Genomic DNA, 26400 nt, shown 5'->3' on the forward strand with positions numbered 1-26400 from the left:
AGTAGACCATTCTGGCTCCTATGACGTCCTGGACATGCATTCATTCCTGCCAGACTTGCTTAGGGACATTTCAGCCCACCCCCATATGCTCCTAGTCCACAGGGCTTGCATGCACTTGTCACCAGGATAAGAATTCACTTGGCACTCAAGGGCTTCTGGAGAGGCGCCCATGTGCTCCAGAAGGGAAGGGTGGGAAGAGTCTGGCCATTCTGTAGTGCTCCCAGAGTGCTCCAAGCTTGGATCACTAGGGCACTCCAGACATCCCCACTTGCTTCTTGTTTGTGGAGCGCACCTCTGGAACACATGCAGTGTTTTGGGGTCAGAACGGCCCAGATTAGGACTGTGTAGAAAAGGAGAACCTAGAAGGGACACCTTCTGGGAGGGTACGTGTGCTCAGAGCCCTGTGAGGCCCTGCTCAGGTGTATGTTATCACCTACTCTGGCTTCTTCAAGATTACATGAGTTTTTAGAGAAGAGGCATTACCTTTCTGGGTCCTTAATGGTTGTCTGGGTTTTGGTTTAAAGGATGTAAATAGGTACAGCCTGAGCATAGCTTCTGGGTAGCTTTTCAGATAACCAAATGCTCTTTCAGTTTTAGAGCACAAATTTGAAATTTTACTTGAAATAGCCACTGTGCCATTCCCTGCAGGGGTGTTAGAATATAGGGACTTGGTGGAGCCAGGAAACCACAGATTCATGTTGCATCATGGTGACGGATAAAAAAACCAAAACCAAACCTGTTGACATCGAGTCGATTCTGACTCATAGCGACTGTCTTAGTCATCTAGTGCTGCCATAACAGAAATACCACAAGTGGATGGCTTTCACAAAGAGAAATTTATTTTCTCACAGTCTGGTAGGTTATAAGTCCAAATTCAGGGTGTGGGCTCCAGGGGAAGGCTTTTTCTCTCTGTCGGCTCTGGAGGAAGGTTCTTGTCCTCAACCTTCCCCTGGTTGAGATGCTTCTCAGGCGTAGGGACCCCAGGTCCAAAGGACACACTCTGCTCCTGGGGCTGCTTTGTTGGTGGTATGAGGTCCCCAACTCTCTGCTTGCTTCCTTTTCCTTTTATCTCTTGAGAAATAAAAGGTGGTGCAGGCCACGCCCCAGGAAAACTCCCTTTACCTTGGATCAGGGAGGTGACCTGAATAAGGGTGGTGTTACAATCCCACCCTAATCCCCTCAACATAAAATTACAATCACAAAATGGAGGACCGCCACACAATACTGGGAATCATGGCCTAACCAAGTTAATACATACATTTTTGGGGGGACACAATTCAGTCCATGACAGAGACCCTAAAGGACAGAGTAGAACTGCCCCGTAGGGTTTCCAAGGAACGGCTGGTAGATTTGAACTGCCAGCCTTTTTGGTTAGCAGCCGAGCTCTTAACCACTGGGGATAAGAGCAAGGAAAGGAGGAAATATTAATTTGGAAGGCAAACAAACAAACAGCAATAACAAATACACTACCAAATCTGACTGGGCCCACATGACTTTGATACCTGAGGAGGAGGTTAACAAAAGACCCTGGAAGAGACCTTACTATGGCAACAATGTTGCTACCCCTTTGCCAGGAGTCTCTTGCTTCTACTAAAGCCATTTTCACCCACCCCAACCCTGACTGTGGCTGTCAACTGGGTAAAGGGTTTCAGGTTCTTCATCAGCAATAGTAAAATCATGGCCGCATATGTAGTCATGAACGATTGATTGAGCACTTCCTGTGTGCCATACGCCATAGGATTAAATCTTCAACTGTAAGAGAATATAGAAAAGTTCTTAGTTTTCCTTTGCTTTTATTTTCTATCTTGATTTTAAATTTGCAGTTTTTACAGTCACAAAGCAAACAGCTGTATGTTTCACGAGTTATGAAACAGATTCCTTATTCTTTGAGGAATTCTACCATGTCTCTATTACAAATTTTATTTTATTTAAGACACCCTGAAAAAGGAAATTATGATGATGATAGAGTTCAGGCTCTCAAATGAGTCCTCCTTGTGTTTCTCTTGTCTTTTTCCTTGTTTTGATTCTCCTCCTCCAGTGCTCCCCTCTGCACAGAGAAACGCCCTGGACTGAATGACAAACACCCCGTTGTGCCAGGAAAGAAAAGTGCACACATGCCTTCCAGGAAAACCCACTTGCTATGTGCATTTGTGAAGTATCCTGCAATTTTGGAACAATTTGTTCTTTAGTTTTTTTTATTATTATTATTGTGCTTTAAATGAATGTTTACAAATCAAGTCATCCTCTCATACAAAAATTTATATACACCTTGCTATGTACTCCTAGTTGCTCTCCCCCTGATGTCCATTCTGCCAGCATCTGTCCCCCTTTGCCTTCTCATCTCCCCTCCAGACAAGAGCTGCCCACATAGTCTCATGTGTCTACTTGAGCCAAGAAGCTCACTCCTCACCAGTATCATTTTCTATCCTATAGTCCAGTCCAATCCCTGTCTGAAGAGTTGGTTTTGGGAATGGTTCCTGTCTTGGGCTAACAGAAGGTCTGGGGACCATGACCTCCGGGGTCCTTCTAGTCTCAGTCAGACCATTAAGTCTGATCTTTTATGAGAATTTGAGGTCTGCATCCCACTGTTCTCCTGCTCCATCAGGAATTCTCTGTTGTATTCTCCTCCAGGGCAGTCATCGGTTGTAGCCGGGCACCATCGAGTTCTTTCGGTTTCAGGCTGATGTAGTCTCTGATTTATGTGGCCCTTTCTGTCTCTCGGGCTCATAATTACCTTGTGTCTTTGGTGTTCTTCATTCTCCTCTGCTCCAGGTGGGTTAAGACCAATTGATGTATCTTAGATGGCTGTTTGCTAGCATTTTAAGACCCCAGACGCCACTCACCAAAGTCGCATGCAGAATGTTTTCTTCATAGATTTTATTATGCCAGTTGACCTAGATGTCCCCTGAAACCATGGTCCCCAGAACCCCGCCCCTGCTACTTCAGCTTTTGAAGTGTTCGATTTATTCAGGCAACTTGTTTGCTTTTGATTTAGTCCAGTTGTGCTGACCGCTCCTGTATTGTGTATTGTTTTTCCCTTCACCTAAAATCGTTCCTGTCTCCTATCTAATTGAAACAGTAGTATTCAGATCTCAAGCACATACATCATTGCAGTCTGCCAACAAGGGCCTATTCTCCTGAAATAGGCCCACACAGGTCCACTCAGGGGTGAAGGTATTCAAAGTCTGTGGACCGTTTGTGCCTGGACAAGGAGCTGCTTCTGTCCCGAGCTCCCCAGTTTAGTGGAGCTGGCAGATTATCTTTTCCCCCCAATTGTGAATTTATGCCTTCTCCAAGGCCAGGAGAATGGCTCAGGAGGCGCAGCAGAACCTATCTCAGACCCTGGGAAATCGACATCCACTCAAGCTGGCTTGGAGGCTGGGGGCACGGTAAAATAAATGCAAGTACTTAGCCTTTGCTAAGAGCACTGTTCTTCTCTGGTTCCAGAGGTATGATTAGACTGTGCGACCTACTGTCTCTCCCTGAGGAAACCATGTCCCGAATGCAACTGCCAGCCCTGCCACAGTGGCTCCAGGGGATTGTGCCTGAGGGTTCCCACCAAGTCAGGTCCAGCAACTCCTCGCCCCTTCTGAACCATCTCTCCTTCCTCCTGCCACTCAGTCCGATTTCCTAACTTTGCCTTTGCTGTTCAGGGCTCCTAGCTTGTCATATATATAATCATTTAACTTGTTTTTTGGGGGAGTTTGTTGTAAGCAGGATCACAGAAGCGTCTGACTACTCCACCATGTTGGCTCCCATGAATTTTATTTTTTCTGAGATGTTGGCAGAAATGTGCTAGGCCTGCTTCCCACATTCTCCACCTCCTTTCTTTTAGGCCCTGGGAGAAGATCACCTGCGGCCTCAGAGCCTGAGTCTCACGTCCAGCCATATTCTTGTGCCAGGGCTTAGCTCACTGACAGCGCAGGGGCTCAGTGCAGAGAGGCCTCCTATGCGCTTATCTTGGCTGCAGAAGACCACTGCTGTCACCGACTGTCCCCTTTTGCTCAGCTCCTGACTAGCCAAAGAGGAAGTGGACCAGAACTGAGCAGGCCAGTGGAGGGTCTTCTCCCCCATGGGGATTTATTTCTAAAGTGGTTTCATCACCTTGCAACACCTGTGACTTGTCAAGCCAACGGTGGAAAGCTGGAAACTGGCCACAGGCCTGACAGCCTGAGGAGGTCTGTATCCTGGCTTTAAACTGGCTGGGATTAGAGATGCCGGGTGGGAGGGTCAGGGAAGACAGTCCTGGGACACCTAGGCATAGATGGCTGAACCAGTATGAAGGCTTCTTTCCCTAAGGCCTTGGTGAGTGTGTGTTCTTCCAAAGGCCACACCCCCTCACACACACCAAATCCCACACGTGTGCACACACATGTGCCACGTGTACCCTCCTCAGTGTGAATGCTGCATCCCCCACCCCCCACTCTCCTGGGAGACCCCACTTCTCACCTCTGCCCTCCACCCCTCTCCCGACCCCAACTCCACATCACCTTTCTTCTTCCTAACCCCAAATCCAGCCTCTCCGCCAGCCCTGGCTTCTCCAGGTTAGAGTTCTCTGGCGACCTGGACCTTTTGAAAGGAAGAAAGAAAGAAAAAGGGGGTAAAAACAGAAAGACAGGGAAACAGAAGAAGGAAGCCAGACCAGGGGGCAGCGGTGGCTGGAGCTGCCTCACTGCATTACAATGAATATGGACTCTATTAAGCTCCGTTCTGCCTGTTAGTGTCTCCCAGGGCAACACAGCCCCCATATGGCAAGCATGCAGCAGATTAGGGGAGGCCCCCAGGCCGCATTGAAGGCCGAGGTCTTGACTGGCAGTTGAACCCCCTCCCCGCCTCCCCCTACTCCTCACACTTGACACTGCCTGTGTTTATCTAAAGCAAGGAGGGGGTGCCATTTGGAAGGTTTTGTCCAGCTCCCAGAGAAGGGAGCAGAGGCTGGAGGGTGGGTGGGGAGAGGAGGCGAGGGAGAAAGGAGGGCAGAGGTGGGGTGGAAAGAGATGGCCAGGGAGGGGAGGCTTCATAAATATTCAAGAGGAGCATTGAATTGAGAGAGAGAAATAAAGCAGATGGAATTCCTGTTAAAGAACAGCACAATCACCCTGTTTTGAGCCCTCCAAAAACAAAAAAAGAAAAGGGAATGGCCTTCTAGGAGCAGAGGAGCCGCGTTTATCCAATTAGCAGGGTTGTCAAATTGAATTTATATGGAGAGGGGTGGGGAAATTCAGGAGGGAGTGTAGAAGAAAAGAAGCCCTTTTCCTTCTCTCTCTTTTTTCCCTCTCTTTCTTTTTTTTTTTTTTTCTTTAGGAGTGGATTTAAAAAATTTTAAAAACTCTCTAAAAAAAACGAGCCAGTTTTCAGGAAGGGGTATGTGTGACGAAGAAAATGAACCCCAGAGCCTTCAGGGTCAGCTTGAGTAACGTTTTCCTCAAGTGGTAGAGGTTATTGTTAGGTGCCCTTGAGTGGGTTCCAACTCATAGCCACCCTACGTACAACAGAAGGAAACACTGCCGAGTCCTGCGCCATCCTCACAGTTGTTGCTATGTTTGAGCCCATTGTTGCAGCCACTGTATCAATTCATCTCACTGAGGGTCTTCCTTTTTTATGACCCTCTACTTTACCAAGTAAAGGGGTTGCTATGAGTCGAAATCAACTCGACGGCTATGGGTTTGGTCTTTGGTACTTTACCAAGCATGACATCCTGCTCCAGGAACTGGTCCCTCCTGATAACATGTCCAAAGTACTTGCCACTCTCATGTCTAAGGAGCATTCTGGCTGTACTTCTTTCAAGACACATTTGTTTATTCTTCTGGCAGTACATGTTATATTCAATATTCTTTGCCTACACCATAAATGTTCTTCAGTCTTCTTATTCATTGTCCAGCTTTTGCATGCATATGAGGTGATTGAAAATATCATGGCTTGGGTCAGGTGTACCTTGGTCCTCGAAGTGACATTTTTGCTTTTTAACACTTTACTTTTTAAAGTCTTTTGCAGCAAATTTGCCCAGTATAATATGTCACTTGATTTCTTAACTGCTGCTTCCATGGACGTTGATTGTGGATCCAAGTAAAATGAAATCCTTGACAACTTCAATCTTTTCTCCGTTTATCATGATGTTACTTGTTGGCACAGTTGTGAGGGTTTTTATTTTCTTTATGTTGAGGTGTAATCCATAGTGAAGGCTGTGGAGTTTGATCTTCATCAATAAGTGCTAAAAGTCCTCTGAGTGTTCAGCAAACAAGGTTGTGTCATATGCATACAGTAGGTTGTTAATGAGCCTCCCTCCAATCCTGATGCCCTGTTCTTCTTCATAGAGTCCAGCTTCTCAGATTATTTGCTCAGCATACAGATTGAATAAGTAAGGTGAAAGGATACGACCTTCGCACACACTTTTCCTGATTTTAAACCACCCAGAATTGCCTTGTTCTGTTTGAACTGCTGCCTCTTGGTCTATGTGCAGCTTCCTTATGAGTACAATTAAGTGTTCTGGAATTCCCATTCTTTGCAACGTTATCTATAACTTGTTATGATCCACAGTCCAGTGCCTTTGCATGATCAATATACACAAGTAAACATCTTTCTGGTATTCTCTACTTTCAGCCAAGATCCATCTCACCTCAGCAGTGATATCCCTCGTTCCACGTCCTCTTATGAATCTGGCTTGATTTTCTGGCGGTTCCTGGTTGGTGTACTGCTGCAACCGTTTTTGAATTATCTTCAGCAAAATATTACTTGTGTGTGATATTAATGATATTGTTTGATAATTTCCCCATTCTGTTGAATCACCTTTCTTTGGAATGGGCATAAATATGGATCTCTTCCAGTCAGTTGACCAGGTAGCTGTCTTCGAATTTCTTGGAATGGAAGAGTGAGCACTTCCAGCATTGCATCCATTTGCTGAAACATCTCAATTGGTATTCCGTCAATTCCTGGAGCCTTGTTTTTCACCAGTGCCTTCAGTGTAGCTTGGACTTCTTCCTTCAGTGCCATTGGTCTTGATCATATGCTGCCTCCTGAGATGGTTGAACGTTGACTAATTCTTTTTGGAACAGTGACTGTATGTATTCCTTCCATCTGCTTTTGATGCCTCCTCCGTCTTTCAATATTTTGCCCATAGAATCCTTCAGTATTGCAACTTGAGGCTTGAACTTTTTCTTCAGTTCTTTCAGCTTGAGAAATGATGAGCATGTTCTTCCCTTTTGGTTTTCTAACTCATGGTGTTTGCACATTTCATTATAATACTTTACTTTGTCTTCCCAAGCTGCCCTTTAAATCTTCTGGTTAGCTCTTTTACGTCGTCATTTCTTCCATTTGCTTTTTAACTACCCTGTGTTCAGGAGAAAGTTTCAGGGTCTCTTCTGACATCCATGTCAGTTTTTTCTTTCTTTCCTGCCTTGTCACTGACTTTTGGTTTTCTCCTTGTACGAGATCCTTGATGGCATCCCACAACTTGTCTGGGCTTTGGTCATTAGTGTTTAATGCATAGAGCTATTCTTGAGATGGTCTCTAAGTTCAGGTGGTATACCTCAAGGCTGTACTTTGGCTTTTTGGAGTTGTTTTCATTTTCCTCAGCTTCAGCTTGAACTTGCAAATGAGAAAGTGATGTGTCTGTTTCCCAGTCGGCCCCGACCTTGTTCCGACTGATGATGTTGAGCTTATCCGTCGTCTCTTTCCACAGATGTAGTCGATTTGATTCTTGTGTATTTCATCTGGCGAGGTCCACATGAATAGCCACCATTTATGCTGTTGAAGAAAAATATTTCCAGTGACTAAGTCATTGGTCTTGCAAAATTCTGTCATGTGATCTCCCTTGTTTCTGTCACCAAAGCCATATTTTCCAACTACTGATTCTTCTTCTTTGTCTCCAATTTTCACATTCCAATCATTTTGATTGGATGTTTGATCAATTTCAGACTGCAGAAGTTGGTAAAAATTTTCAGTTCTTCACCTTTGGCATTAGTGGTTGCTGAGTAAATTTGAATAATAGTTGTACTAGCTGGTCTCCCTTTTAGGCGTATGGATATTACCCTATCACTGACAACGTTGTTTCAGGATAGATCTTGAAATGTTCTTTTTGATGGTGAATGTGACGCCAGTCCTCTTCAATTTGCCATTCCCAGCATAATAGCCCATATGATTGTCTGCTTCAAAATGGCCAGTACCAGTCCGTTTCAGCTCACTAATGCCTAGGGCATTGATCTTCAAGCATTCTATTTCATTTTTGGTTACTTCTGATTTTCCTAAATTCATACCTCATACATTCCACTTTGGCAAAAGAGTGAACAAATCTGTCTTGGAAGAAGTATAGCCAGAATGTGCCTTAGAAGCAAGGATGGCAAGATTTCATCTCAAATACTTTGGACATGGTATCAGGAGGGACCAGTCCATGGAGAAGGACATCATGCTTGGTAAAGTACACAGCAAAAAAGAGAAAGACCCTCAATGAGGTGGACTGACACAGTGTCTACAACAACAGGCTCAAGCATAATAATGATTGTGAGGATGGCACAGGACTGGGTAGCGTTTCATTCTGTTGTACATAGGGTCACTATGAGTCAGAATGGACTTGATGGCACCTAACAACCACAACAACATTCCACTTTCCAATTACCATTGTATATTTGCAGCTGTTGCTTCTCATTTTGAGTTACGCCGCATCAGGAAATGAAGGTCCCAAAAGCTTTACTTCATCCTTTGAGGAGGCAACTCTTCCCAGTCATGTTTGAGCACCTCCCAACCTGAAGGGCTCATCTTCAGGCACTATATCAGACAATGCTCTGCTGCTATTCATAAGGCTTTCACTGGACAATTTTTTCAGAGGTAGATCACCAAATCCTTCTTCCCAGTCTTAGCCTGGAAGCTCCACAGAAACCTTTCCACCATGGGTGATGCTTCTGGCATTTGAAATACTGTTGGCATAGCTTCCAGGATCACAGCAACAGGCAAGCCATCAGCATATGACAAGCAGACAGACAACGCTGGAGTGGTGGAAGTCAGTGAGAATTAAATGCGTTTCAGCAAAACCCCGGTGGCAAATGAGGAGACAAGGCATTCCGTCTACTCAGGAGCCAGATCTGGCTTCTCTCTGGGGGGGAGGGGACGGGATTCCTGTCCAGGCTCCTTTTCTTTCCCCTTGCTCTACTACTAACCGAAAGGCTAGCAGTTCTGATCCACCAGAGGTACTTCAGAAGATAGGCCTGGTGATCTACTTCTGAAAGATCACAGCCAGTGAAAACTCTGTGGAGCACAGTATTACTCTATATGGCCGTAAGTCAGAACTGACTTGAGGGTAACTGGTGATTTGCCTTGAGGATGAGGGGAGCGATACCTGCATGAGTGGAAATAGGTACTGTCCGTGTTTGTTGGCACCTTGTCATAAATTTTGGTTTCAATGTGAATGAGGAACCCAGGTTTTGCTAATTTTTCAAAAATACCACTTTGATCACATAGTCCTGTGCTCAGAAACCATCAGTAGTGCCTTTCTGTTTGTGATATTCATTTCAAGCCCTTTCTCCCTGGTCTTCCACAGCATGACCCCATCTTAATTTACTACCTTATTTCTTTTCATTCTTGTCAAGTAAACCTCCCCAAAAAACCTGTTCTGTCGGGTTGATTCTGACTCATAGCGACCTTATAGGACAAAGTAGAGCTGTCCCATAGGGTTTCTAAGGCTGTATATCTTTACAGAAGCAGACTGCCACATCTTTCTCCCGAAGAACTGATGGTGGGTTCGAACCACCAACCTTTTGATTAGCAGCGGAACACTTAACGGCCACACAACCAGGGCTTCTCTTCTGGAATGGATAGTCTTCTCCACTATGAGATGCAAATTCCACAAGGAAAATATAGCAAATTCCACTGGAGCCCTGAAAGAAAACTGGAGATTCTCTTGATGTTTATTTTTATCTAAAAAAGGAATAGACAATAAATTCAGCTTTCCTGACATGTGGGGATTGACAATGGTGCCTTTCGTCCATACATCAGGCAGTCACGGCAGTGCCCAGGGGATCTCCAGTGTGGAGGGGTGGGCAGTGGAGACCCCACTCACTTGATCGTTTATTCCCCAGTGTTCCTGTTCTCAGTGGATTTACAGATTATTAGTTTTAACTAAATAAGCTTTCACAAAAGGACAAGTGACATAAAGAGATTCCTGCAAAGAAACTTTGGGTTGAAGAGAATGCTGAGAATCCAAGCACAGGCAAGCAGGAAGACAACAACAGAACTGACCCTTTTCAAGCCACATTAAAAAAAAAAAAACCAAACCCCTTGCCATCGAGCCGATTTTGACTTGTAGTGACACTATAGGACAGAATAGAACTGCCCCCATAGGGTTTCCAAGGAGCGGCTAGTGGATTCGAACTGCTGACCTTTTGGTTTGCAGCCAAGCTCCTGACGCCTATACCACCAGGGCTCCTTGCAAGCCACATTAGGAAGTAAAAACAACCGTAATGAAGTCACATCTGATGAGAAGTCAGCAAAATAATTAGCATGCAGACTACATCCATATCATTAACTAGAGCCTAGTCCAAAGTATACATTCTGTCTTGCAGCGTTAGCTAATGATATTATAAAACAACCATGATTAGTCAGTCATTCAAAATAGTTTATTTCATTTTTACCTCATCTTTTAAAAATTTCTGATTTTTGTATATATTTTATAATATATAACATTTTAATTTAGGAGTATATGCATTTAATTTATAAATAAGTAAATGTTCACGTATTAAGGATGTTGCCTAACACATGAATATTTTACTCCTAAGCAAGATGAGAAAAGTTTGGAGACCACTGTTTAAGATAAGCCTTCTGAGCCAGCCAATTGTTTGATGTACCATCTGTGTGTCTTAGTTACCTAGTGCTGCTACAACAGAAATACAAATTGGTGGCTTTAACAAACAAATTTATTTTCTCACAATTTGGAAGCTAGAAGTCCAAATTCAGGGCACTGGCTCTAGGGGAAGGCTTTCTGTTTCTTTCGGTTCTGGGAGAAGGTCCTTGGTTCCTTGGTGGTCTTCATGTGCTTGGCATCTGTCCTCCCACATCTCTGCTCACTTGCTGCTTGTTTATCTGCTGTTTTAGATCTCAAAAGAGATTGATTTAAAACATACCCTATAGTAATACTGCCTCATTAACATAACACAGAAAACCCTATTCCCAAATGGGATTATGACCATAGGTACGGTGGGATTTACAACACATATTTTGGGGGACACGATTCAATCCCCAACACTGTGGAACAGGAGACCTCGTTTCCCGCCAGGCCAATGCTCATCTGCCTGAAGGACTGCACCTTCTCCTCCTTCCATGTGCTTATCCCAAGAGGCTCTGGTTGAAACTCTCTATCTGGAAAACCTTTCCGGAGGTCCTGAATTGAAAATTATCTCCTCTGTCTTCTTTTACTGACCACTTCCCAATTGTGACTGAATTCATGATCAGTTAAGGTATTCAAGTAAAGAATGCTAAGGTTGCTATACGAGAGTAATCCCAACATTTCAGTGGTTTTGTGCAACAAAGGTTGATTTCTTCTCATGTCAGAAATTAAACTGCCTTCATTCTTGTAGCTGTGCCTTCTGACACATGGGCTTGGAGAAGGGAGAGATGAAGGAGGCTCCCTGGCTCTTACTGCCGTGGCTCAGAAATCACATGCAGACACTTTTCACTAACCTCACTGGCCAGCACTAGTCACGTGGCCCTAAGGTGCCAGAGAGGAGGCTGGGAAATGAAGAGGACCTCATGGATATTTCCAGAGCCCTAAACTGGTTTTATTTTAAGCTACTTGGGACTGAATCCGTCTTCTGGCACTTGGGTTCCTGCATAAGGCCTTGTATGTGGTAGTCCATTTTAATACTTCTTTTCATCTCAATAAGCTCAATAATAAATTGACAAACACATAATTTTTCAATAGAAGACTCATACACAAAATCTAAATAGGGAATAAGGCAGAAATACATTTAAAGGCTGGTTTAGAGCATGGCTCATGCTTAAAAAGATCAAACCATTTTATTCTCCCCTGTTTGATTCAGAGTGGCTCTGGGTAGATTTTCTAGATAGTAGTCTAGAGCTGTGCAGTTGTAACCGCCAGCCACACATGGCTATTTAAATTAAAATTAAGTAAGATAAAGTCATTTCCTCAGCACACTAGCCACGTTTGGAGTATTCATTGAGCCACAGGGGCTAGTGGCTACTGTGTTGGGCAGGGCAGATATAGAACTTTTCCATTGTTGAGAAAGTCCCACAAACAGCACTGCTCTGGAAAGTAAATTGAAGGGGTTTGTGTGAAGAGCAGTAGATTTCTCTAGATTCCGCTGTAAATGGTAGAAAGATGAAAACGATCACACAGAAAGTTATTGTTACAAATAATGATCCAGATAACATTTTTATGCATAAGAAAGTCAGTTCAGAAACACTCTAAAATTGCTTCTAAAATGTACAAGCAGTTGGTTAATATGGAAACAATTTGCTGGGAGGCAGTGTTGGGGTAGCGGAGGGAGCACTGGACTAGGAGTCAGATGACGTGATTTACGCCCTGAAGCTCACTTGATGAGCTGGGAGACCATCAGAAAATCACTTAGCCTTCTGACCTGGCACTCCTCATTTATAACAGCTGGTACCCTGTCAGGCACTAGTCTAAGCTATTTATTTTCTCTGAGGGCCCTCCTAATTTAAAATGATTCCTTTAATTAGATCTGTGGGTAAAATCCATCTTTTTAGGTAAAAATGGCCTTTCTTAGTTCTTTCTCTTAAGTCTATTAAAACTCGCATTTGAAGCTCTCTGAGAAGTAAATTCACTTATGCCCAGTATTTCTCCCAATGCCACTCTGTGCAGGGGTACCCCTCTCTTCTTGAGCTGGGGGGGTGCTGCTGACACTCCTTACCCCTACCCCATCCCACCCCACGCGGCCACCATGCTCCTAAGAGCAAAGCATTTTTCTGCCTTCAGAGACAATAGGGAAATTTTTTTTTGTCTTGAACCCAGTTGGCTCAGCTGCATCTCACTCTGAGTTTTAGATAGTTTACAGACACATGAACATGCAAAAAAGTGTAACCTGGGGACAGAAGTATTTCTTTTCTTCGTGTAGCTAACCCCTCTTCAACCAGTGGAACTAAAGGCAATCGGGTCTTATCCTCACTACTGAGTGAATCTTTTTTTTACGTCTCTTCACGCTGTCTGCCGTAAGACTCTCCAGTTCAGCCCCTTGGTTTTTGGTCTTAAAATATGGGAAAGGCGTCTTTGTGTTGTAGACCAGAGGCTTCCCTTATGAGACAGCTTCGTGGACAACAGTGTGGCACTTGTCTCTCTCTTGCTCCAGACACTCAGCCAGTCCTCTTGGGAGAAGGTGGAGCTGGCCTCCTCCTGTGATGATCGACTCTTTAGTTGTGTGTCATTTTCTCAAAAAATAAACACTCTGAGGCTACAATTTCTCACGCTTGGTCTCAATCCCAGAAGTTTGTTTTGTTGTTGTTGTTTCTGGAAACTTTCAAAAACGTCTGTTTGGTGATTATTTTAGTGGGGAACGTGTCAGTCAGCAATTAAACCTCTCAAACACATTTTATTTTTCGTGTTCAAATAACCCTTCAAGATGCCAAGGACCTAGGCCTCAGTGAGGGATTCATGGCAAGAATTCAGTTTCCTTTCTCTCTGATGTTTTAATTTTTTCCCCCTGGATCTTTCCTCTCTCTCTGAGAATGTGCATAAAAAATAAGGTCTTCTTTTCTCATCCGAATATAGGCTGTGCTTTGCATTGGCAAGAAAAATCACAGCCCTGACTGTTGCCTTCACCCAGTTTTTAAATTGTACCTTGTTCTGTTCACAACGATGCAAAGTTACAGTGCAATTGAGTATTTCAGTTTAAGCCTTACTTGCTTTTTTTTTCCCTAAACCTTAAAACAAAATTCTCAGAAATCTAAGTCTTTTGAATTGTTAACTTCTCAGAGCAAACTTACTAGGTAACTTGCTCCAGGAAGTAACTCAGCTTCCCCAGCTGCTAAGTAAGATCCGTCATGCCCACAGTGACCACACACTCCCTATTTAAAAAAAACTTTTGTCACGGTTCTGCTTTTCTGTGACTTAGACCCCACATGCCCTGTTTTGGGGCCAGTGGAGCAGTACCTGCTGGCAACTCTGTTGTGGGGGATGAATGAGTTAGCTCCTTTCTTTGGATACCTGCTTCTGGTGCTCGCCCCCTCACCCCCACCCCATTGCTTCCCAGCTTTCTTTTCTCCTTGTTGCTTTTAAAAGCAGGTTGGTGGCTGGCCGCAACAGTGGGATCTGTTTCCATTTGGAACCTTATAAATCACTGAGGGTGCAGAAGTAACAGGAATTGTTTGGCTGGTCCTCGTTAAGCAGGAGGGGGTCTGGGCTGAGTTTCCTCAGTAAAACCTTTGTGGACTTTACAACTCAAACACCTCTGTAGCCTGTCTGCTCAGATAAGAAACAGCTCTCCTTTCCTGCTCTATCTTTTTGCACTCTTTTTGCCTTTTATTATTTCGTATTCATTTTCTGTCCCCCTGCCCCTTTTGGACAGGGAAGGAACCAAACCAGTTGTCCTAGATTCCGACTCATGGCGACCTCTTGTGTGTCAGAGTAGAACTGTGCTCCGCAGGGTTTTCAAGTGGCTGATTTTTATGCAATGGGTCACCAGGTCTTTCAAGGTGCCTCTGGGTAGACTTGAACTGCCAACCTTTTGGTTAGCAGCCAAGCATGTTCCCTGTTTACGCCAGCAAGGGACCTAGGGAAGGAACAGGTGTTATCAGTCTCCTTAATTAGTGGGGAAACTGGAGTTATGTTCCCTAAATCCTGTAACTAGGAACTCATGCAGTGTTCTCTATATAAATACATTATTTCATTGGGAAAAATTAGAGAATTAAAACAAGTTTCTGAAAAACTGAGAGGATGCCAAAAGCTTGGTTTTGGGGTAATGGTTTGCATACATATTAATGAACTTTTTCTCTAAGAATCACTGTTAAAATTCCTCAGTGTTCTACTTCACCCTTATTCCAGCTATGTTTGTTAAGCATCTATTATTGGGCAGGAGCCCTGGTGGTGCAGTGGTTAAGAGCTACAGCTGCTAAAAAAAAAAAAGGTTAGCAGTATGAGTCCACCAGCTGCTCCTTAGAAACTCTGTGGGGCAGTTCTCCTCTGTCCTATTGGGTCATTACGACTCAACAGCAACAGGCTTGGTTTTTTCTTTTTTCTTCTCCTTCTTATTGGGTGCAGAGCCCTGATAGAAAAGGCAGGGTGATATCGTGGTTAAAAGCACAGAGCTTTGGAATCAGCCCAGCCTGGATTTCAATTCAGGCCTACAGTTATGTGGCTTTGGGCAAGGTTCCTTCAGGACCTCGATTTCCTCGCCTGTAAAATGGGGATAATAGCATCCACCTTGTAGAGCGGTTGTGAGATTAAAAGAGACTCTGTGTGAAGGATTTAACAGGCATTGGTACATAGTTGTAAGCATTCTCCTAATAAAATTTCACCTTGCTTACCTGTACATAGTGGCACACATTCTCCTATTATCTGAAAGGTTGGCAGTTGGAGCCCATCCAGAGATGTCTCGGAAGAAAAGCCTAGCGATCTGTTTCCAAAAGGTCACAGCCTTGAAAACCCTTTGGAGCACAGTTCTACTCTGCACATGTGGGGCTGCCATGAGTCAGAATCTACTCAATGGCGACTAGTTAATAACACAGCACTTTGATTTACCGGATCGTCTGAAAAAGAGCAAAAGCTTTATTTCTACACCCACAGGAAATTATTTTGACTTGTCAGAAAAGAACTTTTGAAAATGTTGCCAGAACCCAGGTTCTGCTTGGCGTGACTTGTCTCAGCCAATAAGTGAGAGACCAAGGTGGGAGAGTAGAAAGGCTCCTTTATTTCATTGTGCAAAGAAAGGAACAGTTGGGGCTGCTACTGCCAAGACTGCTCAGCGAAGACGAGTGGGAAGGTTACTTTTATAGGGTTTACAAGCAGCAAGTTCATACAAATTACATCAGCAACACTCAATCATACTACACAGGCACAATAGGGTTTACATACAACTTCATGCATCACGTGTTCAGAAGGTGGGGTTAAACTCCACCCAGAGGCAGTGAAGCTGCTATGTATGAGACACTTAATGAGCTAACAGGTTATTCAGAATGTCAGTGTGACACCTAAACTGATTCCTGCCAATTTCCTCTAGTTTTGGGCCACAGTTATGGAGAGGGGAACCAGGATGTTAACGTAAGGCAAGCTGCTTGAGGCAGTGGGACTTTCCACAGTCTGGGGACCTTTGTCTCAAAAAACGTTTTTAAAAAGTTTCTGTCAAAAATGTTCTTAGAAAACATCCCCTTTTCCTTTCCCAGAGCAGACAAGAAGTCTTTCGAGTCCTCTCATGTAGAAGCCACAAGGCAAAGGGGAGAATAAAAATCAAAGGGAAAGACCTTTTTTTTGAAGACATATTCGGAACGTCAGTGTGGGGGCTGGGGACCTAGATCTAGTGTCTCTGAGGATCCTAGTCCAGGTGCTGATCAGGCAAAGTACATGTGAGGCATGGCCTCTCAGCAACCAGGTGGAAAGCAAACCGGCCAAAGGCTCGTGAAGAAGGAAAAGGTGGAGGCCCATCTGAGGTACTTTCTACACAGGGCAAGGTCCTCGGGCTCCAGCCTTCAGACCTCTAGGCTAGGTGTGCTGGGTGTTGGAAGGCACAAGACCATCTCTTGCAAACAACTGTGCAAACAGCGAGGACTTCTGAGATTGGGGAGCCACACCAATCTCTTCAGCTGGAGAGCTTTACTACTTCCCCTGGTTTTTCAGTGGTAACTGTAAGTCTTGGAAAAGGATCACTGGTCAGGTAAATTAGTCCAGAAGAGTTAACAATTTGAATATATGTCACAGTCCTGGAAATGTTGGTATTAGTACAAAGGCATGATTCAGGTGTATTTGTTTACTGCCCAGATCATTGGCATGATGCTGCCCTGCTAATAAGGATATTGATTTAAAAAAAAAGTTACTGTCGAGTTGATTTCAACTCATAACGACCCCTTGTGTGTCAGAGTAGAAATGCGCTTCATAGGGTTTTCAGTATATGATTTTTCAGAAGCAGATCACCAGGCCTGTCTTCCCAGGTGCCTCTGGGTGGACTCAAGCCTCCAACCTTTCAGTTTGTAGCCAAGCATAAACTGTTTGCATCACCCAGAGGACTCCAACCATGTTGATACACCTTCCTTATTTGCCTAATATTCTATGTCAGTGAAAAGCATAGTTAAAGAAGCAGAATCTTGGTTTTGACTGTCACGGATGTGTGTTAGCATAAATCTGTACCCTGTGTGATTTCAATGACTCTTTTAAGGAAATAGCTTCAGGGAGGCATAAAGAAATACCACTGTGGATAGCGAGGGGTTAGAGTCCTAGGCAGAGGGTGGATGATAGCTGAGACGTGTCACCAGGCAGCTGGAGGTCGAGCACAATTGATAGCCCACAGGAAGTTCGTTCTGGTTCAGAGATGCAACCTGGGCAATCAGCAAGAGCACAGATTTTGTAGAGAATGGAGAACACTGGAATTCCAGCATCAAGGGTAGAAAAAAAAAAGAGAAAGAAGAGAAGGTCACCAAGTGAAGCTAAAATAAGGCATACGCCCCGAAAAGTGAGGGACCGTGGCTCACATGTGACTTTTGCCTGTGTTTGAGGTTAGAGACAGCTAAGGAAGGTGGGGTTCATTCCAGAAATAGGGAAGAGTTCACAGGAGCATAGCCATAGAGCTGGGGTGGTGAGAATCAATGCAGAAAATCTTTAGTGAGTTGATCATTCATTCGTTAGTAACATGCCTTAAAAGGGAGATCCTGTATGTCTTATGGAACCCTGGTGGTGCAGTGGTTAAGCTCTCAGCTGCTAACCAAAAGGTCAGCAGTTTGAATCCATCAGCTGCTCCTTGGAAACCCTATGGGGGCAGTTCTACAGGGTCACTATGAGTCGGAATCGACTCAACAGCAATGAGTGGTTTATATGTCTTATACACGTGACAGTACTGTTCCAAAAATAGTCTGCCCTAGTGTTCTTACAGGCATAAAATCACCTTCTAGCTCAGGGGGGCAACTCCTAAGAAGCTTCTCTTAGATGAACAGTGGCACAAGAGTGTTCTCCAGCCTCCCAGTGGCTCGGCCAAATCTACACTTCGAATGTGGCCAGCGAGTGCAACGGCAGCTGGGGCCAGAGAATGAGCCAGACCCTGTGGCTATGGCAGGGACAGCCAGGCGTTCTCACCATAGCCAACCCTCTCTCTCTCTCTTTCACTACAGAGTGCTGTAGGGAACTGCACTGTCTTCTTTGAGTGACCTGCGGTGGCTTATGGGACGTTGGGTTGGGACCCTTTGTGATCCACCATGCTGCTTGGGGTGACGACGGTTCAGAGAGGGAAGAAGCCAGCGGTCACACTGGCCTGCCTCCTCTTCGCCACAGCAGGCTGCTTGGCAGACTTGAGTGAGTACTTCCTTTCTTTCTTAGCCTGCCCTCCTGGGAGAACACTTGGCCCCTCATGGAAAATGGAAGCATTAGCATTCTACAACAGCTCTTTAAAAAGGCCTTCCTCTTCCTGAATTCAAAGAGCAGTTCACTCTCACTGGCCTCTAGGGATGTGCTCAAGAATACAAGATGAGAAAGACCACAACAAAATGGTCAGAGCTATGTCAGAGGAGGAGGGGCAATAATAACAACAGCTGCCTTTTATTGAGCACTTATTACATGAGATTATGACAGGCAATTTACACGCATTGTTTCCAAGCCTCATGACAGCCCTGAGAGGCAGGCATTATTAGCTGCATTTTACAGATAAGAATGGAGACTCAGAGGCCAACGTTATACTGCTCAGTAGTGCAGGGATGCAGACCCAAGTCCTTCCAGCTCCAAAGCCTGGTCTCTTTCGCCCTCATGCCACACCGCTGCTCCAAGACTACTTTCTGGGAAATAAGGACAGGTTGAGGAACGGACCCAAGGGCAGCAGAGTTACTGAGAATAATCAGCTCATCTGCGGTACTCTGCTCTGGAAGGTGGCCTGGGTGGTGCTGCTTGGTTGGGGGCGTCAGTTCACTGTGCATCTCTGTTCTTCCTCCAGATAAGGTCCCCCAGGTCACTGTCCAGCCCACTTCCACCGTCCAGAAGCTCGGGGGAACTGTGATCCTGGGCTGTGCAGTAGAGCCCCCGTGGATGGACATCACCTGGCGCCTGAACGGGAAGGAGCTGAATGGCTCAGATGATGCTCTGGGGGTCCTCATCACCCGCGGGACCCTCGTCATCACCGCCCTCAACAACCACACGGTGGGACGGTACCAGTGTGTGGCCCGGATGCCTGCAGGGGCCGTGGCCAGCGTGCCAGCCACGGTGACACTAGCCAGTGAGTGCTGCAGTCTTTTTCCCTGCTCCGTCTCTTTCTTCCCTACCATTCACACAGCCCCATCACTGGTCTTTCTGTCAAAGGTGATGTAGCAGCTGAAATTTCAAATCAGAGGGTGCTCGCTGCCCAATAAAACCCAGATGATCTAATCACCAAGTGGGGGACCATTGTGGCATTACGAAGCTTCACTCTAAATAGGGTCAATGTTTGGAATCACTACAGAGAGAGAGGTCAACTGGTCAGTGTTGTTGACATGGCTGAACTGTTTCTGTGGGTCCCAGGGCTGGGCCATACCATGCCCTTCAACTTAGACACCGTGTGGTTTTAGAGGCCATTCTGCAGACTTGTTGCTCATTACCTTTCACCCTCCTCGCTCATCCTCACTGCCCACAGCCAGAGGCTCTCTGTCGTCTGCACAGAGCCTCCCATTCCAGATTTGGCCTCCCACCTTTCTGTGAGGGGCAAGCATATTCCGGAGGACTGGAATAGAAATAGCAAAACTTGATGAAAAGGAAATGGTGACAAAATGAGGAGGAGAGTGGAAGCGAGAAGAGGTGACAGTTTGGTCAAAGGAGGATGCAGGAGGGAAGCCTTCATGTTACTGCAATTAATCACCTCTTGAGTGGGCTGGGAAACCTTGGTGGCATAGTGGTCAAGTGCTACAGCAGCTAACCAAAAGGTCTGCAGCTTGAATCCATGAGGCGCTCCTTGGAAACTCTATGGGGCAGTCGTACTCTGTCCTATAGGGTTGCTATGAGTCAGAATCGACTCGACGACAGTGGGTTTGGTTTTTTTGGTTTTGAGTGGGCTGTGTTCCGGGCACAGTACACACACTATCTGATTCCCTACCCATCACACACACGGAAAATGAGACTGGACTGATGAAAAAAACTACTGAAGGCTACAGAGAAGTCTTACATGCTCAGCCTAGCACCAGGAAATATTACGAATTTCCTCCAACATGGCCTCTTTCCCGTAGGGAATAGGGAAACTCGTTGGGACTTTAATGTCATTTGAATATAAACTTTGAGACGATTTCCAGAGTTTGTTCCCTCGGGACTTGGCAGGGACTTCTGTCCCTGACAGCCCTGCTTAAGACTTCTGTGTTCACCATCATCACGACCCTCTGGACGATGGTCTTACTTCATGGGTCATGCCTAAGGCAGCAAACTTCTGAAATGCACCTGTACCTAAGCCACTTGGGGTCCCCGGGGCATGTGGGGAAAGTGCTGAGAGGTGGGAAAGGAGAAGAGAAAGGAGAAAAGGCCCCTCCCTGCCCTCTGTTCACAGAGGGGCTCTGCTTGGCAGGAGAAAGGAATGCCCGCTACAGGCAGCTTCTTCGTTTTCTTGAGAAATAGTCAAGGGGAGAAAGGTGGGATGTATTCTGATCTGTCACCCCAGGGGGCCGGCTGACCTTGGGCTGTATCTTGGAACCCCCCCATACAGTCGGAGCACCCATTGGGTGCAGGGATCCACAGAGCAGGCTTTCAGTGCTCAGTGATGGGGGGAGGCCGTACCAGCTGTGCTTGCAGGAGGGGTGCAGGGGTGCGAGGGGACTTGGGTGAGGAAGGTGAGAAGGGAGAGCTCGGAGGGGTCATACCATTACAGCAAAGAGGGCTGTGGTCAGCGCTACACTTCCTACCATCATACTCTTCATTTACTTTTTAACATTGTAATTACGCTATAGGAAGTTTCAAATATACAGAAAACGCTGCCTCCCCTAAGCCCACCACCCTCACCCAACTACCATTATCATTTTGGTGTCTGCTTGCCTGGTCTTTATCTGTGGTTTTACATTGTCATAATTATACTACTGAATGTAGGTTTCTATTTTTAATTTCTCCCCTTGACATATTTCCTTTTTGTTTTTTATTGAGTATAAAATGCATAATGTATACAGTAAAGTACACAAAGTACACTAATCTTCAATGAATCACCTGAAGTGCCCTGGTGGCGCAGGGGTTAAGCACTCAGCAGCTAACCGGAAGGTCGGTGGTTTGAACTCACCCAGCCGTTCCAAGGAGAAAGATGTGGCAGTGTGCTTCCGTAAAGAGCACAGCCTTGAAAACTCTATGGGGCAGTCCTACTCTGTCCAGCAGGGTATCTATGAGTCGGAATTGACTGGATGGACGTGGGTTTGGGTACGGGTTTATACGTCCGCATGACCATCATTCCAGTGGGTTCCCTCACACTCCTTCCTGGTTAATGCCACCCCACCTTTCTTCACCAGAGCATGGTCGTAATCACTAATGGCCCTAGAACATCCCACGAGTGGCTGTGCTGTAGTGTACTGAACCCTTATCCTATTGCTGGGAAATTAGGTCACTTCCAGATGTTCGTTATTACAAATAAGATGTGCCTTTGGGCACCATTTGTGCCTTTAAAAGTCATGCTGCTCATCTGGGGGTCGGGGGGGAGGAAGGGGAAGGTTTTATCTGCAAATGGTCAGCGTGTGTGTCTGTAGGGACTCATTTCAAGCAATTCCATAACTGTCAATTTGGCCTAATTAGGAGCCAGGCTGAGCCTTTTATTCTTTGGAAGAAGGGAGTGTTGGAGTAGAAGGTTTATGTTGGAACCTTCCTTTGGCTTCAAGGTGTATCTGTGTGAGCAGAGACAATTTATGGCCTTCGTTTAAAAAAAAAAAAATCCCTGGCCGCCTCTTTCTCTGGTGCTTGAGGGGACCTGCAGTTGGCAGTGAGGACAAAGGAAAGAGTTTGGTGGCTGCCCAAGAAGGCACAGCGAGAGGAGGCTTGTGCAGGAGCCGAGCCGGCTTGTTGGAAAGCTAAGAACTCTTGGCTTGTCATTTAGACATGAATCAGAAGTAAAACGTTTGGGTCTGACTGGAAGGATGAAGAAGTGCTGGAAAGAGAGAGAGAGAGAGCAAGAGGGAGCCGGTGGGGTGGAACTGCAGCCTCCCAAACCTGCAGGCAGCAGAGATGGTATGGCGAGAAGGCGGGAGGGGGCAGGAGAAGGGGTGCTGTCTTTGGCTTGATGCCATTGGGGGATTTGGCCCAGGCTCAGCAGTTAGATTAAGTTTCTGAAAGCACATTCCTGAGCAGAATGGGGGCTGTGTTTTGTTGGTTGGCTGATGCGGGAGGGAGGCCAGCGGTAGATGGGATTACCAAAAGCATGGTCTGCATTCAGACGGAGGCAGGGCAGTGCGTGCCCGTGCACACGCAAGCACACATGCACACATCATTTCAGGCTTCCTTTTCCTGGGGCCTCTTCTGCACGTGCTCAGATATTCCTCCTTGGACAAAGCAGTTGCTATTTGGCCTACCTGGCCAGAGGCTGTCTCCTGTGTCCAAGTCCTGAAGCTCACTTGGAGTTTTAGATGAAAGGGGCTAGGACTTAGGGGGTGGGAAGAAAGGAGGCCTCTGGCGAGAGCTTTGCTGATCAGGAACCCTTTCACCCCAGCACTGGATGTTGGGGCTTCCACTTGGAACTCACCCCTACCTGGTGACATCAGGTCTTTAGATAAAATGAAGTCCCACCTGTGCACCCACCCTCCACTCTAGGCAGTCCCAGCTGTGTGGACAATGGCCGTCTTCCCTCCTGTGGAGGTGTCCACCTGGCTCACCTCTGTGGAGATCTTTTTTTTTCCCCCTATTTAACCTGAACTTTTCCCTTTTGGGGACAGATCTCCTGCTGCTGGTGCTTCACTTCAGACTATCTCATCCAATTCTTGCTTTTTTGAAATGCTTTCGGCTTTGATATCCTTGATTCCTCTTCCTTTTATCTTTCTTTTCACGAGCTTTACATCAAGGAGGAAATCACTCCACTCGGATCAACCGTTCCCCTTCTGGGCTCCGGAACCAACAGCGGGCATTGCTCAGTGAACACGAGACTCTTTCTTGCTGGACCGTGATTCAGCCTCAGAATTATCCTCAGGACAGGATGGCAGCCACAACCAGTTCCCCAGAGCTCCCTACGATGTGAAAACTATTTTCTGTCCCTCAGCTCTGATAATCTACCATGCAAATAAACCCCTACTTAATCGTTTGTTTTTTTAGTTTCAGTTTTACTGTGATTTAGGTGAAAGTTTACAGCTCAAATTAGTTTCTCATTCAAAAATTTATATACAAATTGTTTCATGACATTGGTTGCAATCCGTGCAATGTGTCAGCACTCTCCCCCTTTCCACCCGTCGTTCCCATGTCCATTTGTCCAGTTTTCCTGTCCCTTCCTGCTTTCTTATCTTTGCTTCCAGGCAGTGTTGCCCATTTGGTCGTATCTACATGATTGAACTAAGAAGCACGTTCCTCATGTGTGTTTAATTATTTTACGGGTATGTCTAACCTGGCTGTAGGGTAGACTTCCGGAGTGGCTTCAGTTCTGAGTTAGCAGAGTGTCCAGGGGCCGTAGTCCTGGGAATTCTTCCAGTCTCTGTCAGATCAGTAAGCCTGGTCTTTTTTGTGAATTTTAATTTTGTTCTACATTTTTTCCTCTGTTCTGTTTGGGACCCTCTATTGAGATCCCCATCAGAGCAGTCAGTGGTGGTAGCTGGACACCATCTAGTTCTTCTGGGCTCAGGCGAATGGAGGCTGTGGTTCATGTGGACCATTGATTTACTATATTCCTTGTGCCCTTAGTTTTTTGTTCTTGTTGTTGTTCTCCTTTGCTCCAGACAGGATGGTACTTAATTTTTTATTTTTAACTTTTTTTTTTTTTTTTAAGTTTTCAATTCTTTAGTTCTCCCAATTGTCCCATCATCCCTAGTGCCAGTAGTAGCTGGAAATAAAAATAGATGGTAGCTGGGTAGTAATTCTGAGAATTTTACTTCTCAAACTAAGGTAAAGTCTCCAGTTTACGGTGGTATGTGAGAACAGATCCACAACTTGCCCATAAGGCCTTTGAGCTCTAAGACCAGGCATGCACTCCTGAATTAGCCTCTCCCCTGGCTTCAGAGATCAGGAGGTGAGCCAGCAGTTGACACTGGTGACAGCTGACAGGAAAGCAAGGAGTTCCCTTGGACAACGGCCTTCATGACTCTCTCACTTTTAGTCAAGGTCAGCAGACAACCAGGAGTCCACAGTTTGACACATGAATAAAATGAAGAGCCACGGTGGTTTCGTGGGAAAAACAAGGAACAAACAATCCTGGCTTGAAGTCCTAGCTCTGCCACTTAACATTACATGACTTCATCTCTCAGATCTCCACAGCTGTGAAATTAGCGCTGTAATGCTTACATCACCAGCCTCGTGAGGTTTGTTCGAGAATCAGATGCAACAATATGTGATAGTAATATTTTGAAGCATTTTGCAAATTCCAAACTTCATTCAGTCACCCGTTTGGTCAACAAAGCTTTGTGGAGTGTCTCCTTGCTGCAGGCTCCGGGGCCTGTGTGCCTGTGTCTAGCCTTCTACTGCCCGAATCTGGGAGCATCCCTTAGGATAAGCATTCAGGGGGTGACAAAGCTTCCAATCATAAACCAGTTGCTATGAGTTGATTCCAATTCATGGCGCCCCCCCCCCACCATGTGTGTCAGTGAAGAACTGTGCTCCGTAGGGTTTTCAATGGCTGATTTTTTGGAAGTAGATTGCCAAGTCTTTCCTCTAAGGCACCTCTGGGTGGACTTGAACCTCCAACCTTTCAGTTAGCAACTGAGTGCATTAACCATCTGGAACACCCAGGGACTCCCTTCCATTCATAGCCAGAGCCAAGAATGAAGACTGACTGGTTAGGAAGAGAGAACTACCCCGTTTCCTATGAGTTTCTAGCTCCCATCATGTATGTGTTCCCAGGTTCCCAAGTTCATAGCCCCCTGGAGCAGCCTGTGTCACCACGTTGTGTGACATCAGTGTAGCCTGCAGGGCTGCCCATTTTTGCTTCTTTGGGTTCATTGTTGCCTCTTCTTCCGTGCAGACACACATCCAGTTGTGGCTGGCAGGCTGGGCTGACCCTGGCCCTCAGCATGGTATATTTCACAGACAGAAGCCACGGCTCCTCTCGCTCAGCTCCCCCCACCTGGGATTCCCATCAGACACTTCATTGAAGGTCTTCTCGGCTCTGACCCTGGACTAGACTGGGCAGTCAAGGAGCACGGTAGACTTTTCCTCCTTAAAGTATTTCTAGTTTTCTGTAACTCCCACCACCCACCTCAGAGATACCATCTGCCTGGGGTAGTTTAAGAACATGTGTCTTTGAAGGCAACTGACACTAGAGTCCCCTTAAGTCCAAACCCGAAAATCATGAATGGCACCTTTCAACCTAAATGTGATCACACTGCTGGTGCACTTGTTGTTCCCAGCTTTTGTGGGCACAGGCTTTCCTCAGCCCTCTGGACTTTTTGTGTCTTGAATGAAGCTGTGCCGTTGGAGAACCAGGCACAGAGACCCCATCATCACGGCTCCTTCCTGGCTGCAGGAATAGTTTTATCAAGCCCTCTTGCCTTTGCCTAGACTTGTCCTTAGGATTCGCTGCAGCCACAGGCATCTCAGACACAAAACTGTGGTTCATGTTTGGCAATCTCATCAGATCCTTCATGTCTGAATTCTAATTTGCCGTAAGCACTTTATGTTTTTCTGGGCCTTGACTTTTGACTTTAAAAGATTATATTTTATAGAATATATCTTGACAAGCCACTTCAAATCCTTTGTAGAATGGAGGGGTGGAGAGAATAAGAGGAGAAATAAGCAAGCAAGCAATAAGTAAATAAATAAAAGATAGGTAGGTAGGTAGGTAGGTGGGCAGATAGGTATGTAAGTAGGTAGGTAGGTGGGTAGGTAGATAGGTAGACAGAGAAAGAGAGAGGCAGATAGAATTTCTTTCATTTCCAGCAATCACTACAGTGATCTTCCAAGAACGTATTCTCTTGCCACAATTAATATTCAGTTTCTTCCTCAGTACTTCACCGTGTAACAGCATGTTCTATTCCTAAAAACTTATTAAATAAGATGAGACCAAGGTTCACGAGTTCCACTTTGGCAATAGCAAACCACTCACTTTCTGGTCTGAGTTCTGCGTCTGCATGTTCCGGAGGTTGGTGCCTGGGAATCGGGTAGTATTTAGAATTCTCAGTAGCGCAGGACAAAACCCG

At 45.6% G+C, this 26400-nt stretch overlaps 1 protein-coding gene across 11 annotated transcripts in view; it reads left to right on the forward strand.

Annotated features, from left to right (window-relative positions):
• The window catches only part of BOC (BOC cell adhesion associated, oncogene regulated), a 92377-nt gene that overhangs the window by 31296 nt on the left and 34681 nt on the right, over positions 1-26400 (forward strand). For 8 of the 11 annotated variants that reach the window (XM_049876577.1, XM_049876586.1, XM_049876526.1 and 5 more), the window contains 2 exons: positions 18271-18451; positions 19083-19361. In XM_049876577.1, coding sequence (XP_049732534.1) covers positions 18355-18451; positions 19083-19361 — 376 coding nt within the window. In that variant the 5' untranslated portion in view covers positions 18271-18354. Of the gene's footprint in view, positions 1-1918; positions 2773-3835; positions 4179-18270; positions 18452-19082; positions 19362-26400 lie in introns of those variants that run through there. The other 3 variants (XM_049876536.1, XM_049876552.1, XM_049876560.1) reach the window with 2 other exon arrangements.

This window comes from Elephas maximus, chromosome 1 (genome assembly GCF_024166365.1).
Source record: "Elephas maximus indicus isolate mEleMax1 chromosome 1, mEleMax1 primary haplotype, whole genome shotgun sequence".
In the NCBI taxonomy this organism is placed as follows: Eukaryota; Metazoa; Chordata; class Mammalia; order Proboscidea; family Elephantidae; genus Elephas; species Elephas maximus.